The sequence below is a fragment of the Trachypithecus francoisi genome, unplaced genomic scaffold (genome assembly GCF_009764315.1).
Source record: "Trachypithecus francoisi isolate TF-2019V2 unplaced genomic scaffold, Tfra_2.0 Lachesis_group7, whole genome shotgun sequence".
Lineage (NCBI taxonomy): Eukaryota > Metazoa > Chordata > Mammalia > Primates > Cercopithecidae > Trachypithecus > Trachypithecus francoisi.
In genome coordinates, this window is record NW_022681472.1 from 87,093,908 (window position 1) to 87,112,877 (window position 18,970).

The 18,970-nt window shown below is 33.5% G+C and overlaps 1 protein-coding gene across 11 annotated transcripts in view; it reads left to right on the top strand.

Annotated features, from left to right (window-relative positions):
* The window catches only part of EFR3A (EFR3 homolog A), a 104,932-nt gene that overhangs the window by 46,919 nt on the left and 39,043 nt on the right, over window positions 1-18,970 (top strand). For all 11 annotated transcript variants that reach the window (XM_033203349.1, XM_033203346.1, XM_033203348.1 and 8 more), the window contains exons 5-10: window positions 1,242-1,363; window positions 5,063-5,212; window positions 6,983-7,120; window positions 10,745-10,823; window positions 14,088-14,223; window positions 16,242-16,409. In XM_033203349.1, coding sequence (XP_033059240.1) covers window positions 1,242-1,363; window positions 5,063-5,212; window positions 6,983-7,120; window positions 10,745-10,823; window positions 14,088-14,223; window positions 16,242-16,409 — 793 coding nt within the window. The remainder of the gene's footprint in view (window positions 1-1,241; window positions 1,364-5,062; window positions 5,213-6,982; window positions 7,121-10,744; window positions 10,824-14,087; window positions 14,224-16,241; window positions 16,410-18,970) is intronic.

Genomic DNA, 18,970 nt, shown 5'->3' on the forward strand with positions numbered 1-18,970 from the left:
ACCTTAATTTGAGTGAATTTTATTAAATGAAATGCCATATTATCTTGACCAACATTAATTACCTAATATTTACTAGTGGTCTACTTTTCTTAGTGGTGCTGAGTGCCTTATGTTGTCGAACACGACCAGTACTAATTTAAAAATTATTAATGGTCTTCGTACAGTTTAATTTGTTGACATTTTCCTCTTCATGCTAATGCCAACTCAATATGACAGTAATAGATGCAATGTATTTCGGTTCTCCTTTGTTTCAAAAACTGTGCTAGATACTTTTTGTTTTTACCTCTTTTTTATTGTAAACTGTTTCAAATATAGAAAAGTGTGGAGCATAATATAGTATAGCTGTATACCTACTGATTCAAGAAAGAAAAATATTAAATAATATCAATAAATATATAATTTTTGTTATAAATAATAATACATAATGGTAATACATGTTAATGCCATGCAACATTGGTTCATGTTTTTAAAGAAATAATACAGTATATGCTAGATATTTTACATATATTATGTCATGATTTCGAAAACCCTTCAAGCTTAGAAATACTATTTTCATTTTATAGATGAGGAATTACAGCTAAATAACTTGTCCAAAGACACAGTGAAGTAATGCTGTATATAATAGGGGGATTCAATCTTAGGCCTTTCTTACTTCAAAGCTTGTGTTCTTTGTGCAATGATAAATACATTGTCATTATTATGGTTTAAGATTTAGGGAAAGCATAGATTACGTTTCTTCTTTTTTCTTCCTCTTGTTTTCTAAAAGTTTATTATTAAAAAGTTTCTTTTGGATTGGGTGCAGTGGTTTATGCCTTTAATCTGGGTGCTTTGGGAGGCCAAGGCAGGAGGATCATTTGAGGCCAGGAGTTCAAGAGCAGCCTGGGCAACATAGCAAAACCCCCATTGTTACAAAAATAAAATTAAATAAAAAAAATAGACAAGTTTGGTGGTGCATGCCTGTAGTCCTGATGCCGTGGGAGGCTGAGGTGGGAGGATTACTTGAGCCTAGGAATTCGAGGCTCAGTGAGCTATGGTCACACCACTGCACTGCAGCCTGGGCAACAGAGCAAGACCCTATCTCAAGGAAAGAAAGTTTCTTCTGTATTAATGTCGTATTTGATATTTTGTTTGTTTCTTGTTTTTATATTGCTTGTTAATATGGTGGTGTATGAAATTAAATGTATTTGGTCCACACTTTCAAGAAGGTAATATATATTGTTTATATTATTTGTGTTTTTTAGTTTGTCAAATTTGCAAATATTGAAGAAGACACACCATCCTATCACAGACGTTATGACTTTTTTGTGTCTCGATTCAGTGCCATGTGTCATTCCTGTCATAGTGATCCAGAAATACGAACAGAGTATGTATTATTTTACTTTATGATCTATAGTCAATAATTTAGAGATGAATATTGTGTTTCTATGTTACATAATAATTACCAGAGGAAACAGGAATATGGCTGAAATACGGCTTTCCATTGCTGTTAGAAGCTATAATTACTGACTGAAGTAGCAAAATGGGAATGGCTTTCCAGCTCACTAAAATGCAGTCTTTACTGTTGCCTGGAATGTCTCCTCATGCTCTGCTTACTCTGTCAGATCCTGTCCTTCTATCATTTCTTCCTGCTTGTGCTCTAATCCTGCCACGTGGGTCTCCTTGCCATTTCTTGAACACTTTAGTCACACTTCTCCTCAGGCCCTTTGGACACATTGGTCTTGGTCCAAAAAACAATTCCCTAGTGCCCACATGGCTTGTTACCTCACGTTGTTCAGATTTCTGCTCAAATGACACCTTATCAGAAGAACCCTCCCCAGCCACCCTTTATTAATGTCACCCCTCTCATTCCATCCCTAGTTATCTTTATCTTTTTTATCATGTATCTCTTTGTTTCTTGCTCCTCTATGGAATATAAATTCCAGGAGGGTGAGGACTTTGGTTTGAGGACTGCAGTATTGCCAATACTTTGAATAGGGCCTGGTACATAGTAGGCTCTCAGTTGGTACTTTTTGAGTGAATAAATAGATAAATGGAATGAATGTATGTTACTGAATCACTATCCATCTGAGGTTGTCATGACAACTATCTTGGACATTTTTAAACTTTTCTTCTAGATGTATCCTACTAAAAATCTGGAGTCAAATATTTTATAAACTCAATCTGTAGGTGGATAGAATGAGAAATACAGAAATGAGAAACTTTAAGAATTAAAGTCAAAATGACTTTGGGAAACGTAGAAAGTAATTTGAGCGTTACTATCTTACATCTAAAAACCAAGAAATCAGCCAGGATTTAAAGTTACTGTGGGCAGTTGATAATCAAGATATAGAATGCTTTATAATTTTTACTTTTATTTTAAAATAAAGAAAGGAATGTACAGAAATACTACTAGCTTTTAGTTAAAGCATACAAGCTACAGTGCTGGTTTACATGAAACAAAAATAAGTATAAATGTTATTTTAACTTGGAGAAAGAAAGTTTAAAGGTGATTAAATAGTTATTTTCAGGTATAAGATTTATTTTTGTCTGTGATGCTGGTGGTATAATTTTTGGTCAGTAGAGTATAGGCCATTTAGAGTCCTGCTATTTTTCCTTTATTATGAAGTGTAAAGCCTTCTCAGAGGTGAAAAACACTATAATTACCTTATAAGAATTAGTTTTTCCGTCACCAGGAAAATTCTTTTTTCTCTCTCTCGAGGATATTTTTTAAATGTTTATGAGACTGTTCTCTCTCTTGAGAGGCTAATAAGTTTTAAATGGGGCAAAAAGATACAAAGATTAGCTAAAGAAAATGGCAATTTTTTCAAGATTTTAACATTTTTGCTTTCTTTCAAAATATAGAAAATATCTGGAATGTAGTATGTTTTTTCTAAATATTTATCATTCCCTAGTGAAATATCTTGTCTTTTGAATGTATTTTTACCTGTTTTTCATTACTGCTTCCAAGAAAAACTTTCATATTTTCTGTAAACCAATGAAAGGACTTATAGTACGTTTTGCTAATTCTATGTCTTTCCAATATTATATCATATTTGAAGTTCCATAATACCAAAATTTTATTTGAATTCCTGTAAAACAAATGAGTAAACTAAAATGCTATTTAATATAAAATACTTAGTTTGATTATTTTTGCTTTACCTTAAATAAAAGCCCTTTTGATTTTCTTTAAGTATTTTTATATTCTGAGTTCTAACTTAGATAAATCATTAGTCCCTTTATTTTTTTTACCAAGCTCTTATCAAGTAGTACTCCAGGGGACATGGACAGTAGGAGATGGAGCTGGTGAATATTAGGATTTTCTTATTTTCCTTGAAGAACTGGTTCCCACTTGTAGCATCACAATCTTAATCTCTAACTCTGATTTTCTGAAGAAACTTCAGCTGTGGTAGAAATTACCACCACCATCACCATCATTGTCATCATCCTCATCATGGTTAGCAGCAAACAGGAACAGCTAACACTTAGTGCTTACTGTGTGCCAATTATTGTTTAACCACTTTACATGAATTAACTCATTTAAATTACTCAGCATTTCTCTGCTGTAGATGTGGCAGTTGTTCTATTTTACTGATGGGAAAGCCGTAGAATTCCTTTTGGGGGATCATGGCTAGAATGTGCTGATTAGTCTAGACGTTAGATCTGGATAGGATGAAGCTGTGTAGCTGTAGTAGCTATTGGTAGTTACCACCAACACCACCCTTTAACCTTGAACAAGGGCACCACTATCTGCTGCTGCATCATTTAGGCTGCTGTCTCACAAGGCATGATACAAGTTTCATCTTGTTTGTTCATGTGCTCCATGCCACCTTGTGCTTGGCCTTCTCATCACCCAAGGTGTAGCAGCCAGTATGTAAAGCAGGCACCTTTTGGAGCAGTGTTAGGCCTTGCCCACTGTGATAGCTGCACCAGAATCTCTCTTATAAATCTTCTTTATGTTTTAAAAAGTAGCATGTATAGACACAGCTTTGAAATAGGCAAAATTTGCCTTTGTGTCTTCCAATTCATTTTTCTCACCTGTTCAGTATCATATTATTGCCACCTCCCATTCTCCATCTGCTACTCTTGAATGCCTGCATTATTTTGCCATGGGGATGTAAAGCAATGTCACCTCCCTCCCCATATCTTCTATTCTTTAAACCTATTTACTGTTTTTGGAAGACAATGCTAGGTAAACTGAATAAACATCTAATTGGTGAGTATTTTAGACAATAGAAAGAAAGGAAGTAAATAGCCATCATATTAGACCAGAAGGAAAATGTTTTGAGACTAATTGGGCCACCAAGTTAACTCTGCCAGAGATTTTGTTCTGTTACAGTTTTTAGAAACTGTTTACAAGTCACTTTTCTTCTCATTCTTGAACCTATAGATTTTTATTTTCTTTTGCTTTTTTGAAGAAGTGTAAGGAAGAGCTTGAGGAGGTTTGGTGCTATGATCTGGGATGGGAGGATAAGGCAGCATTCTGTCACTACTATATTGATACATTTTAAGTCACATCCGATTATATGATAATGTATATGTGTTTATAGACACATTTGTATATATATGGCTGAGGTTATCTGTGCTCCATTTCTATAGTTCTTATTTGTAATACCTTTTAAAAGAACCAGCTTAGTCTTCTGTCTAGGTGGACTAAGGGAGTTGAAGGGCTGTTAGGGAGGAACAGTGAGAAGTCTGAAGAAGCATGAAGGGTGTTCAGAACAGGGAAATCCTGTTTTCTCTCAGCTCTTAAGACTTCCAGGTAAGAAATGGAGTATCATTATCATTTTAAGAAAACCTATGTTGTTGATTTTTTAAAATAGAAAAATAGATATTTCTGTATTTTAGAGTCCTTTTAACTTTTTAAATGCTGATTTTAAAAACATGATATTTAAAGTAAGCCTTTTTGGGGCATATCTCTGTGTCTGTTAAATTTTTGAGATTTACTTTCTTAGACTTGTGTGTTATTTTAAGATATTTTATTGATAAGATAACAGTATTTACTTGATATCCATTCTCTTAGGCAAACAGACTTATTCAAATAATTTTTTTATGGCTCATTTTCTTCCCTTTTTTTTTTTTATAGGATACGAATTGCTGGAATTAGAGGTATTCAAGGTGTGGTTCGCAAAACAGTTAACGATGAACTTCGGGCCACCATTTGGGAACCTCAGCATATGGATAAGATTGTTCCATCCCTCCTGTTTAACATGCAAAAGATAGAAGAAGTTGACAGGTATTTAAAAAGATACTGGTGTTGAGACTGTTACTTTTATATATATGTATGTGTGTTTGCTAGGATAAGAATGTTTTGTCTTTAGTACTCTGTAAAAAGTCGTCTCATAAAGTTAAATGAGTTTAAAAATATGTACCTTTCTGAAAAAATTTTTAGTCTGTGGTGATCACATTAGGCTTATAGTAGACTACAGAATATTACTCATACACTTAAGCCTTTCTTTTAGAATAAGTTTACAGTTTATTTGCCACTAGTTATTGAATATTCAAATTGCCGTTTTAATGAATACTACTTAAAGTTACAAATGTGAGAAACAGAAATTATAACTTTTGTTAATCTGAAAGATCCAGCATACTTTTGCACAGGGAGTTAGAACTAACCAAAATAATAATGATAATGATAATAATAGCTACCTAAACTGTATTTTATTTTTTCAACAAAATGGTTAGACACTGTTCATACTTGATTTGTCCTAAGATATTTTGGAATTGAATATTGTTTTGGGATTTATGCTCATTTTTTCTTTTTCCCCTAGAACATTCACTTGCAGTTAGAATTCTGTACTTTATTCCACTTTTTCAAATACTAGAAGCATGCTTATCCCCCATATTTTTGTTGCCATACACACAGATAATGAGTTAATAAACGAATAGTAAAATCTTATAAATAATATTTTTAACATTTAATATAAATAATATATTAATAAATATTTCAGAAGCAATATTCTCCAATGGCTTATTATCCTGACTTTCCTGGTTCTTGCAGTTTGAGGAGAAAAATTTGAATCAAATTTAAAAGTGATTCAATCTGTAGTTCTACATTTACATTTTATTTATGATTTTAGTGATTATATGTGTAGTAGCAACATAAAAGTAGTCTAGAAATGATATGTAGTTGATAACTGTATGGTAACACTTAAACATTGATGATAATTTACAGTAATTACAGAAAGGATTCATGCTTAATTCCTTAGATGTGACTGTCTCCAGTTTTGGGAACCTTTCCTAAAGTGTGAAACTTGATGTATTTTAGCACTATCTGTATTTTCCTATTCTTGGTACTGTAGCTGAGGTGAAAGTTTCCTTATCTCAAATATTTACTATTTAAAGGATCACTAGCTAGTTGGGAACCCATTTTCCATAATTATGGCTCTTGAAGTCCAGGATTAGCATAAGTAAAATACAAGAAACAGCTCATTGGTTGTCAATTCTTAAGAAATTACATTTTTTCATGATATAATCCCAGTGCCACATATACATTTTTAGAATTATTATTCATAAATTCATTAGCCTAAAATAATGTTTCAGGATGTGAATAGAATATTGTCTGCTGAAGACAGCTACATATACAGATATTCTAATTAGCTTTTAAATTTTATTTTTTATTTACAGGCTATGTCATAGTTTTTCACTTTATTTTTGCCCATTTACAGTTAAATTAAGGATACCTAAAGACGGTCTCTGGGCCCTATGTTCTTTCTAAGATTTTGCTGTAAATATAGAAAAGTTGAATGAAAGTGAATAGCAAGCTGCTGAGTATAAGAGACATTCTGTTAGAAATAATTTGCACAGCCAAGTTTATTTCTTCAATTTGAAAGAGTGTATGATTCATTTTGGTGGTGTTAAATTCATGAAATTAGAATTAAGCTTTATATTTGCTGGAGGATAAAAAGAAAATGCCATTTTAACATTTCTAAAAAGTAAAGTGTATTGTTTATTAGAACTAATATTAAAATTCTTGTGTTTTTCTTTATTTCTCATTCTTTTTTAGTCGCATAGGCCCTCCTTCTTCTCCTTCTGCAACTGACAAAGAAGAGAATCCTGCTGTGCTGGCTGAAAACTGTTTCAGAGAACTGCTGGGTCGAGCAACTTTTGGGAATATGAATAATGCTGTTAGACCAGTTTTTGCGTAAGTAGTTTTTCCTGGTTATTTGTGACTTTGCTGTATTAATTCTGTGTTAACTTATTTATAGAGGACAACTACTTTTTTACTTGCATGAGTGAGTTATTAATGGAACCAGTGTAATGTTGTAGAAGTAATACAGGACTGAGTCATGCATGATATGTTTGAACAGTGGTTCAATTACTTAATTAGCTTTTTCCCTTTAAGTATGAAGTATAATAATATGTTTAATATCATGGGCATTGTTTAACTTGAGTATCTATTTACAGACCTTGAAATGCATATGTGCAGTGAAATATTTAAACAAACAGTGTCTAAGTATGATGTATCTTCTTCTACTAACTTTCATGGTCAGTTTTTCCTGGTCACTGGCTTCTATTTATTAGCTGTCTTTTTGCCATGGCTGGGCTGCCTTAGATCACATTCCCATCCCTGAGTAAATTCATCTTTTACATAGTGATTAATCAGAGCAAGAATATTAAATATCTCATTGGTACTTTCATGCTCTCCTCCCGGCAAAATACGTTAATGAGCTTTGAGTTTCTCCACGTAGACATGATCTCTCAAGCCTTGTCAAGCCGTTGTGTTTCTAACTCAGTCACCAGATGATAGATCTACTATAAAATATTCTATGTAATTTCTAGACGTTTTTGCTAGTCTTTCTTTTGTTAAAATTCACCTTGTCCTTTTCTCCTTCTGACTGTAATAGTGGCTTCGTAGAATATATACGGTATTCCTAGTGTAACATCCAGAAATCTTTAGGACAGATGGATGTTCGTAGCCTGGGGTTCAAAGTTGAACCTTAGTTACAAGAATCTATAAATCACAAAATTATATTAAAAATTAGAGAATCATTAGATTTTCAAAGGGATCTGTGTTTCCTCCCACCTCCAAAATATTGAGATCTACTGTTTAAATGTTCTGTAAACTTATGGAAATGCTACTAAAAATTAATCAGAATTACGCCAGATATACCAAGGGCAAATTTATTTTTTTAATATCCAGCTAGACATGCTGACTTAACATCAGAATTCCATTCTTTTATCTTAATACTCTTAGAACTAATCTGTAAGACCTTAAAAATCTAGAGAGCCAGCTTGGAAGAAAGAATTTACCAAATAAGCTGTACTTGAGTTGAATAACATGAACAGAGTTATGTTCTTTTCTATATAGAACTTAAAATTTCTGATCATGTATTAGTTGATTAAATTAATCTTAAGTAAACATGCGATTACACATTAGCTGTTTAGTTAATTAAATATTAAATGCCCTCTGCAAGTGAGGTGCCAGATATTTTGGGAATATATGCATTAATAACAAATTTGATGGGTGATTGACATGTATAATATTTATAAAATATATGGATTATGAGAAAAGGAAAAAAGTGCTCTAGTAGTTCAAAACAAATAATTCATGTCTAATTTGAGAATTTAGGGCCAGTGTCTTTTTTTTTTTTTTTTTTGAGACAGAGTTCGCTCTTCTTTCCCAGGCTGGAGTGCAATGGCATGATAATTGGCTCACCACAACCTCCGCCTCCTGGGTTCTAGCGATTCTCCTGCCTCAGCCTCCTGAGTAGCTGGGATTATAGGCATGCGCCAGCATGCCTGGCTAATTTTGTATTTTTAGTAGAGATGGGGTTTCACCATGTTGTTGAGGCTGGTCTCGAACTCCCAACCTCAGGTGATCCACCTACCTTTGCCTCCCATGTGCTGGGATTACAGGCATGAACCACAGCACCCTGCCAGGGCCAGTATCTTTTAATGTAAATGAAGGTAGTTATCAAAAACTGCTCTGGAAATTGTATTTTATTTGTAAAGAATGCTTTTGTTTGACATTGAAGTAGATTTTTAATTTCAATTATTATTTGAGTAAAGAAAATCAAGGATTTAAAATAAATTTTGAATATCATATTTTTAATCAACAGTAAGTACAAGACACTGATAATGTTGGCTGGAGTGTTGTATATAGTTTAGGGGTTACAGTGACATAAGAGGGAAAACATTTAGACTGTACCATAGAGATCTTAAAATTTTATATTTAAGTTTATAGATAATCAGTGGAGACCTTAGCTCAAAGTATAAAGTGGCTTAAATTTCCCTTTGAGAAAGTTAATCAGATAGGGCTGTATAGGACAAATTTGAGCCAGGACCAGTATGTTAGCAGGTTACTGTAATAAAATTCTTGACAAGTAAATTTGCGAACTCGAAGTAATTGGTAGCATGCTTGAAGCGGTAAATAAAGTTTGTTTTTCTGCCTCTTAGCAGATAAATATTGTATTGGACAATATTTAACTTGACTATTGGGTAAGAATCCATAAGATCATGATAATACAGGTCATATTAGCATTAAAGATTTATTTTATATCTTCTGAGAGCGAAGATGGAAGAATTTGACTCAATTATAAGACATAAACTACCCAGTTTATCAGATTCAGGTTAACTGTGCATTTGTTTTCTGCATTTTGTTCTATAAATTTTTTGAATGTGTTTGTATCACTGCCTCTGTCCACTTTATTTTAATTAGTGGGTTTCATTTCTGCCTTCTACTCTTCATTCAGGCTTCTTCAGAACAGGTAGCCATGTTCAAATGCTTCTTTGAATGTATAGAGCCTAGAGCATAGTATGTAACACATAGTAGACCTTAATAACCATGATGATTCAAGAGGGATTTCATGTCTTTTGTTTTGTACCATTTCCATTTTTAATGACCCAAAAAGTAATTATTACTTTCAAGGAAATATAGGTCATATCAGGATGTGCCGTTTATTAGTTGTATGAACTTGAAAAACTCATTCAACCTCTCTGAGCTCCAATTTTTTCACCTTTGAAAAGATTTGAATGCATGCATTAAGTGGTTTATTTATATATTAAAATAGAAGCTACCACTTATCAAGTGCTGCCGCGCCCTGTGACTATGCTAACCTTATATACTTTATCTTACTTAATCCTTTTACCCTATGAAATGGATGTTGTTATTATCCCCATTTTCCAGGTCAGAGAACTGATCGTTAGAGAAGTCAAGTAACTCACTCATGGACAAGGACATATAGGTAGAAAATGAAGTCAGAATTCAAATTCTCATCATTTTATTCCTGAACCCATGGTCTAGATTAACCATTAAGATTGATAGTATATGCCTAGCATAAAGTATATTTTCAACAAATGATAGCTATAATAAAGCTGGCTTTGATGTGGAAGGACAAAATTTAATTTTGATATAGTAGGTGAGAAGTAGATCTGGCAATCTGTGAATATAATCTAAGGCTGTTCCCCTGGTGTTTTCCAGCCTTATATTTTTCCTTCCTTCACCCTCTTTCATTCAGATTTACTTGTTAGTTAAAATTACCCTTTGAGAGAAGTAAATTAATAAATCACAACATTAAAAAAACCAGTGAATCAATAAATATTTGTTGATTAAATGTTTATGAAACTATTTCTGGTCCACAGCATTGCTTTAGAAATAGCTTTAATTGCAACATATATTTCATGAAGTTCATTAATTAAGAATTAAATTGAAATCTTGCTTTTCTTTTCGGTAGTAGTCTCACTATTAAGCTTTTCCTATTGAGGTTTCTAGAGGAAGAAAGTATAATAAAATAGAGAATTTTAAAGTAATTTTTGTTATTTGCAGGCATTTAGATCATCACAAACTGTGGGATCCCAATGAATTTGCAGTTCACTGCTTTAAAATTATAATGTATTCCATTCAGGTAAGGTTTGATTAGCTATTTACTATATATAAGTAATTTTGGTTCTGTATAGATAAGCACATTATCAAACATGTGGAAAGCTGTAGGATATAAATCATTGCTCTTAATTTAGCTCTTTTGTCTCATACATTTTCATTTGCTACTTATTTTCTTATTTGCTAAGATGAAAAGATAGATCTAATAATAAGGATAACTAAGTCATTCTGTCATGGTTCCCCTCAGAGCCAAGGCCAACACAGACAAGCTTCTTGACAGTCTCCTGCTATCCCCTGATTCATTGAGGGTGTTGTCTTTTAGGGGTTCTGAATTGTCACAGGGATATCTGATCTCATAGCCTACCTTTCCTGGATGGCTCCTAAGCTTTATATCTAGTCTCCTATGTATACAACCATTTAAATGAGTAGCTTTGGGCACTGGAGAGCTGAAGATGTGCCTGGGACTGCTGCTGGCCTCAGTGTGCACTCTCCTTTCCAGATGCTTACCTTCTTGTGGAGTTTAGACTAAGGGACTTTCCTTTCTTGTCGCTTTATCTGGATATCAGAAAGTCTTATATATAGCTGACCCTTGAATAACATGAGTTTCAACTGTGCAGGTTCACTTACAGTATAGATTTTTTTTTCCCAACAAAATGCAGATCGAAAATCTATTATTTGTTGGATTCAAAACCCCACGTATATGGGGGCTGATTTTTTTCCTCACAGGGCCAACTGCAGGATTTGAGTATGTGCAGATTTTGGTATGGAGTGGGGCTGGAACCTATCCCCAAGTATATCAAGGGATAGCTATAGTCTAGTATTTTACTCTTGTGTTATGACAGGGTTTGACAATTTGGGAAACCATGTGTAATATTTCTGGAAATGGTAGTATATACTAGAATAGAAATTTCTGTTTATTATCATTGTACAATGAAAACTTTGGATAGCTTTGATTGTTTTAATTGCCGTTTACCGTAAACTTGGTGTAGGTATCACTCTTAGGTAATATTTCACCCTCTCTCCATAAAACAAACTAGCTAGTCTTGACCAGGATTTATATCCTTAAGGGTTTACATAGACATAGTTTCAAATATAGTAAAGCATTTGTGGTAAAGGGAAAATATTTTACTTAAAGCCTGTCTTTTATGTTTATGCTAAATTTATTTCTTGAGGGTAACAAGATGTGATTAAGAGTTGTACTCTGAGATCAGACAGAATTCACTTTTAGGCTCTTCCTTAAGAATTTCTGCATGACCTTAGACAAGTTACTAAAATGTGCCTTATTTATACTGGGAAGGGCATGGAGTAATTGAGGTGAACCTACCTCCTAGAACTGTTTGCGTATGTAATACATATAAAGTACTTAGAAGAGTGCCTGCTTCTGGTCACTTCTGAATGAAATGCTCTTTTGTCGTCATTGTTATTATGTTCAATGTTATAGTCATATATTAGCTCAGGAGTCACCAACTGAAAAGTAGTAATAATAACTAATACATATTAAGCATTTGTCATATAATAGACACAATTTGGGTGCTTTATACAAATGAACTCATTTAATTGCCCCAAGAATCCTATGAATAATTGTTATTGTTTAAATGTTATAGATGAGAGAAACTGAGTTACAGGGAGATTAAATAATGCTCTCTTAATCTGAGAGTTATTTAGCTATTAAATCATAGAGTCAGAATTTGAACTTGGGCGAGTTTGACTCCAGTGCTTATGTACTTAACCACCACTGTATTACGTTGTGTCTTAAAGCGATTCATCTGTTAGCATTGCTTTAAACTTCGGTGTAAGGGCAAATTTTACCATAGATAAATGAAACCTCAGTACACGTGACTTCAACATACTGTATAATATCTTCGCACTTTTTCTTCCTTTCACTCCATATTCTTTTGTTTAATACATGATATCGTTTTTGAGTTGTCCTTTATAAGTAGAATGAACACATGCCCTGGTTTGCTTAGTGTACTCATACTTTATAATTATTGACAATACCTCCTTCACTCTCTGCAGTGTCCTCATTTTGACAATAAATCAGATGGCTACTCTTACCTATAAAGGCAAACTAATAACTGCACAAGGTTCACACATCAGAAGTGTGCAGCTTCCTGGACAAGAAGTTCAGTTTCAGGTTTTGTGTGTGTCTTCCTGCCTAACATTCATCTATTTTAACATAGCTTTAAATGAAAAAAAGTAAAGATGAAAACACAAACTTAGTTTTTACCTTGGGTGGTTTTAAAAGTAGATGTGTATTATGACAAAAATTTGAGAAATACCTAGAGATGAAATCTGTTACTTGATAGAGAAGGAGGGAAACTTTTTGCTTTTGAGCAGAGTAGCCATTATGCTTAGGGCACTCCTGCTTCTTATCAAACCACACATTCCAAAGGAGAGAAAGTAACCAGCCTGAAAACAGGGTGGGGGGACCTGTCTGAAGGCAAATACAGACAGGGAGATTGAGAGCCACAGGCGCTTTTTACAGCTTGGTGCTTGATAGTAGACTGATCCTTACTCATGGGTATAAGTGTAGGTTTTAAAAAAACAAAACTTAGCTACTCTTCAAAAAAAAAAAAAAAATCTATTCACTGGAATTAAAAATAAACATTTTTTTGGCTATCGTTTTTCTGTTTTAGGCCCCAACATCATTCACTACGGTTGATCAGATATATTTATATGTGATAAAATTGCCTTTGTTAATTGCACATCTTTTGATATCTCCTTGATTTAAATTTTGTCAGGTACACATCGATAATATTTTCATTTTGACACTAGCTCTTGATTAGGTGAGTGTTTTGACTGTTTAGATTTTTAGGTGTCCATGTTAAATAGTATTTATCCAGTTTGGGTATAGAAAAATATTGTGAATGTCATAATGTATGTTTTTTACAAAATTTTGTACTATTATCAAAGTGTATAAATGCACTTTGTGAAATTACAGAGAATATAAAGATAATAAAAATTTCTCATAAATCGCTTTCTCAGAGGTGGTCAGTATTAATCTTTTTATATATAATTCTAATTTACTGTTTAAAAACTAGATTGAATTGTATTAAACATAGTATTGTGCAGTATGCTTTTTTTCACTCAGAGTGTCATAAATATTTTCCAGCATCTGTGTTTATTCTTCAAAAGAATGAGTTTGTATTGTGGCTATTTATTGTCTCATAACATTACCACCAGTCACTAATTGGACATTTATGTGTCAGGTGGTTTTTTTCAGTCTTAGGAATTCTGCCAAGGTACATGTACTTGTTTATACATCTTTGTACTGTTTTGTCTCATTCAGGCTCAGTATTCTCACCATGTGATCCAGGAGATTCTAGGACACCTTGATGCTCGTAAAAAAGATGCTCCTCGGGTTCGGGCAGGTATTATTCAGGTTCTGTTAGAGGCTGTTGCCATTGCTGCTAAAGGTTCCATAGGTGAGTGCCAGTAAATAAAATGTGCATTAATCTGGTTCAAAGTGTTCTTTCAGTAATTATAGCAGTGTGTGAAGAACTCTTTAAGAATATTTCTATATGTTTTTAGATGTACAATAATTTTTTCTTTTTGAAATTTGGGTTTGTGCAATTATTTTCAGGCTTCTTTAGTGCACAGTTAAGTATTTTCCTCCACATCAATTCCTCCTCCCTTTCCTTCTTCTAATAAAGGTGTTTGAGTATTCGCTATATACTGAACATTGGGAGAATGCAGAGACAAGAAACTGATAGTGTACTTGTGATTAGACAGCTCCACCTAATATTGTAATATGTGGCAAGCTTTGATCACAAATCACAAAGCCAGGGTTTATAGAAGGGAGGGAAAATGGATTAGCACAAGCAAAAATTTTTGTGGCCCTTTTTGGGTAGAATGTATAGTGTTAGTTTAGAAGTCAGAGAAGTGGCTTTAAAATTAAGTCATAGCCAAAATGTGGACATACTCCTTTAGCTGATTAATAGTCCTTAAAGATTTACTGTAATCTTCATGAGAAATGTGCTATAGGATAATTTTTCTGGCAGCAAAATGTAGGGCACATTAGAAATAACAAGTTAAGTGTCATTGTGTCCATGAGGGAAAGAACTTGCCCTTGCATGGAAGCAGCAGGAATAACAATGTCAAGTTGATAGGATTTGATAATGGGTTAATGAGAAGAAGGGGTAGTTCAAAAATTATGATATTATACCTACATGTAACTACAAAAATGGAATAGTGCATATTAGAAATACAGAAGTTTGAAGGAGAATCTGGTTATGGTTTCTTTGCTTGAAACTCAAAGTAGATATATATTATGTAATGATATAGTCATCCCTCGGTAACTGCAGGGGATTGGTTTGAGGACCCCTGAGAATACCTAACTCTGCAGGTACTCAAATTCTGTGTATAAAATGGTGTAGTGTTTGCGTATAACCTATGCACACCCTCCCATATACTTCACATCATCTTTCGATTACTTACGATACCTACTGCAGTGTAAATGCTATGTGAATAGTTGTTACACTGTATTGCTTTTTTATTTATTTATTTTTTTATCGTGGGTTGTATTTTTCCCCGAATATTTTCAGCGCATAGTTGGTTGAATCTGTGAATCCAGAACTGCAGATATGGAGGACCAACTGTATTCTTTTGTTCTTTTATTGTCAAATAAAGGTGGGCATCTTGGATATGAATTTTCTATTTTATCTTGTAACTTAGAGAGATAAAACAGGTTATTTAATTGCAAAGTTATTTAATTGGAAATATGAAATAAAACATAGATGATACATTGAATCATCACATTGATTAATGTCTACTGTGTGTTAGGTACTGTGTGCTAGGCTCTATACATTTGAAGAGGCATTTAAACATGGCTACCTGTCCTGAAGAAGCTTGAATCAAGAGTAAAAGGCAGAAGTGAAACCCACTAATTAAAGTGGACAGAAGCAGTGGTAGAAACATATGCAGAGAATTTATAGAACAAAAAGCAAGAGAACAAATGCAGTTAACCTGAATCTAATAAATTAGGTAGTTTCTGTCTCTTAATTGAGGCATATTCTCCCTTCCTCAGTCTCAAAAGATACAAAATAAATATTTGATGCTTCTGTGAGCTATATTATATAATTTCATGGATTCTTACCCAGAGGTTAAGTTAAATAATGTCCTAGTACACATTATTGTGAACAGATAAGATTAAATAGGTAGAAAGTTGTTGGTAATTCTTGTATGCACATACACGTTTTTTAAGGGTGGAACCAGGGATTCAAACAGTGAGTTACTCATAAATGCCCAGTGTTTGTTGGTATAATGAGGGGGCTTTCTTAATTATTTCTCATTTACTCTTTTTTAAAAAAATGAAATAGTTTATAAATTACTATGGAGTTTTGACTAGAAAATTACAAAAACAATCTGTGGAGAAATAAGATAATTGACTTCAAATATGCAATACTAGAAACATGTATCTTCTCACATAAGTGATCCTTTATAGGTCCGACAGTGCTGGAAGTCTTTAACACCCTTTTGAAACATCTGCGTCTCAGTGTTGAATTCGAAGCAAATGATTTACAGGGAGGATCTGTAGGCAGTGTCAGCTTAAACACAAGTTCCAAAGACAATGATGAGAAGATTGTGCAGAATGCTATCATCCAAACAATAGGTGAGTACATTTCACTTTTCAAAACTGTCATGTAAAATAGCGATATACAAAGCTCTCACGTAAAGTCCTGGACTATTATAGTACATTTGTCAAAGATGAATGATAGCCTAAACTTTTGAAAACTTTATTTTCGAAAATAAGCAAGCATGAGAATGGAACAAAGAACACTATGTTGTTCCATTAAATCTGCAGGACACGAATCCATCTACTATTAACATTTTATGGCATTTACTTTTTCATTTGCATTTACTCTGTCTTTCCTGCATCTCTTCCTCCCTTCTCTCTCTCCCTCTCTGTTTCTTTCTCTCCCTATATGTGTCTCTTTGTGTATGTATGTATATGTGGGAATACACACATACACATGCATATTTTTTTCTAAACCACGAGATACAAGAAGTTGCATACATCATGGCCTATTACTACTAAATACTTTGATGTATTTTTCCAAAAAATAAATGTATTTTTTAATATAACCAGAGTTAAATTGTCAACATCACTAAATTTAACATTGATCCAGTACTTGAATCAACCTTTCATATTTCAGTTTTATCATTTGACCCAATAATGTACTATATTGACTTTTTTCCTTGAGTCCAAGATTCAGTCTAGGACCATATATTGCATTTAGTTGTAATATTTCTTTAAGTCCATTAGTCAGGAACATTTCCATTATGACATGGACATTTCTTAAGAGTAAAGTCCCCCTCCCACTTTTTTAAAAATAGAAAGTTCTTCATTTGGTTTTGTAATGGTGTTTCCTTGTGATTAAATTCAAGTTAAATATTCCTAGCTGGAATACTACATACGTTATATGTTCTTCTCAGATTAGCACATCCAGAGGTACACACTGTAACTTGCTCCTTTTTCATTAAATTAATTTTGATCACTTAAGGCATTATTATATTCCTCCACTATATGGTTTTAGTTTTTTCCATTGTAAATAATAAGCAACCTCTGAGAAGGCACTTTCAGACCATGGGGATATTCTGCTTTTCATCCAGACTTAAGGTTAGATTTAGCATTCGTTCATAATTCTTGTCTGAATTAGTCTTTACCATGACGGCTGCAAAATGATGGTTTTTAAACTCTAGCACTCCTTCCAAAACTATCAGTTGCCTCTCAATGTTCTATTGTAAGCGGGAGCCCCCTTTTCTACCTCTCTATGTATGTAAGAATGCATGTATTTGTGTATTGGTATGAACTCAATGGATTTATATTTTCATGGTTTATAATTCATTACTATAGTTCATCATTTTGATGCTCAGATTGTCCCTGATTTGGCTCATGGGAGCTCCTTCAAGACATCCCCCAACCCCCCTGAATCTTTTTTTTTTTTTTTTTTAAAGCACTGCCTTACTTGGGTAAGCTGTTCCAGACGAATTCTATACTTTCTGCCCCAGCCCTGGAATTAGTCATTTCTCCAAAGGAGCTGTGGTTGCTTTTAGTGGGTAATAGTATTAGAGACTAATATCTGAATGCTAATATCTTGGACTTTAATATCATATGCTTTTCTTTCTTTCTTAAATTTTCTTCTTTTTTTTTGTCCTGACGATGGTCAAAGTACAAAGAGTGAAGAGCTTCCTTAAGAAAACAGCCATGATAATTTACATTTCTGGAAATGAAATAATCTGTGTATAAATACAAATTCAAGCAAGCAAGCTATTTTTCTCCTCTAACCTTCTTTCAGTATTTTCTTCAGGATAGCCAGATCATATTTTAATATAACCACCTGGTTGCGATGATAATTTCACAACTTCACAATTGCATTCCTGGGGTTTAGTACCTAATTTCTAACCTAATAATAGTTTCAATTAGTAGTAGAGTCATATATATATTTCTTCTGAAACTAGGCTTATGCCTTTTATCTGGGTAATTTTTTCACTTGTGGGCTACTTATTTATAATAATCCTCTGGGATACTTAATGCAGAGTTTCTCTTGGTCATCTTGTTTTTAAAGTTTTCTGGATATGCCTACATGGATTGTGCATCTCCATTGACACCACCTATTTATTTATTGGACATATGCATACACCATTTCTTGTACTAGGGCTTCATGATACATGGGGCTCTCACCTTGTGGAGGCATTTGTTGATCTGCTTGGAGTGGTACCTCTATTTCATCTAGCTGCTGTCTCATCACATGTCTAGAAATTGTGCTCATTAAGGAAAATACCCAGGAGTGTCTCATTCAACACACTAACACAGAGTAGGCACTTAAGATTTTGAGACTGACTGAAAAGACAAAATGTAATAAACTCCAGCGTTACCATGGAGTCATAATAAAGCATAGACACTCTAGTTATTGCTTAAAACAATTAGTATTAATGTATAGTGAACCTCGCTTCTGTGGTGACTTTTACATTTATTTGGGTTATTTATAGATTTTTTGTGATATTTGAGGATGTTAAATCAGCTAATCTTGATTTCACAGAATCGATTTAAATTGCTTTAATGACTTCTAATTAATTCAGTGTTACTGTTTCACTCTAGAATATTTAATGTATTGTTTCTTAAGTATTTTATTATAAAGTGTATATACGGAAGACTCAAGCCATATTTCT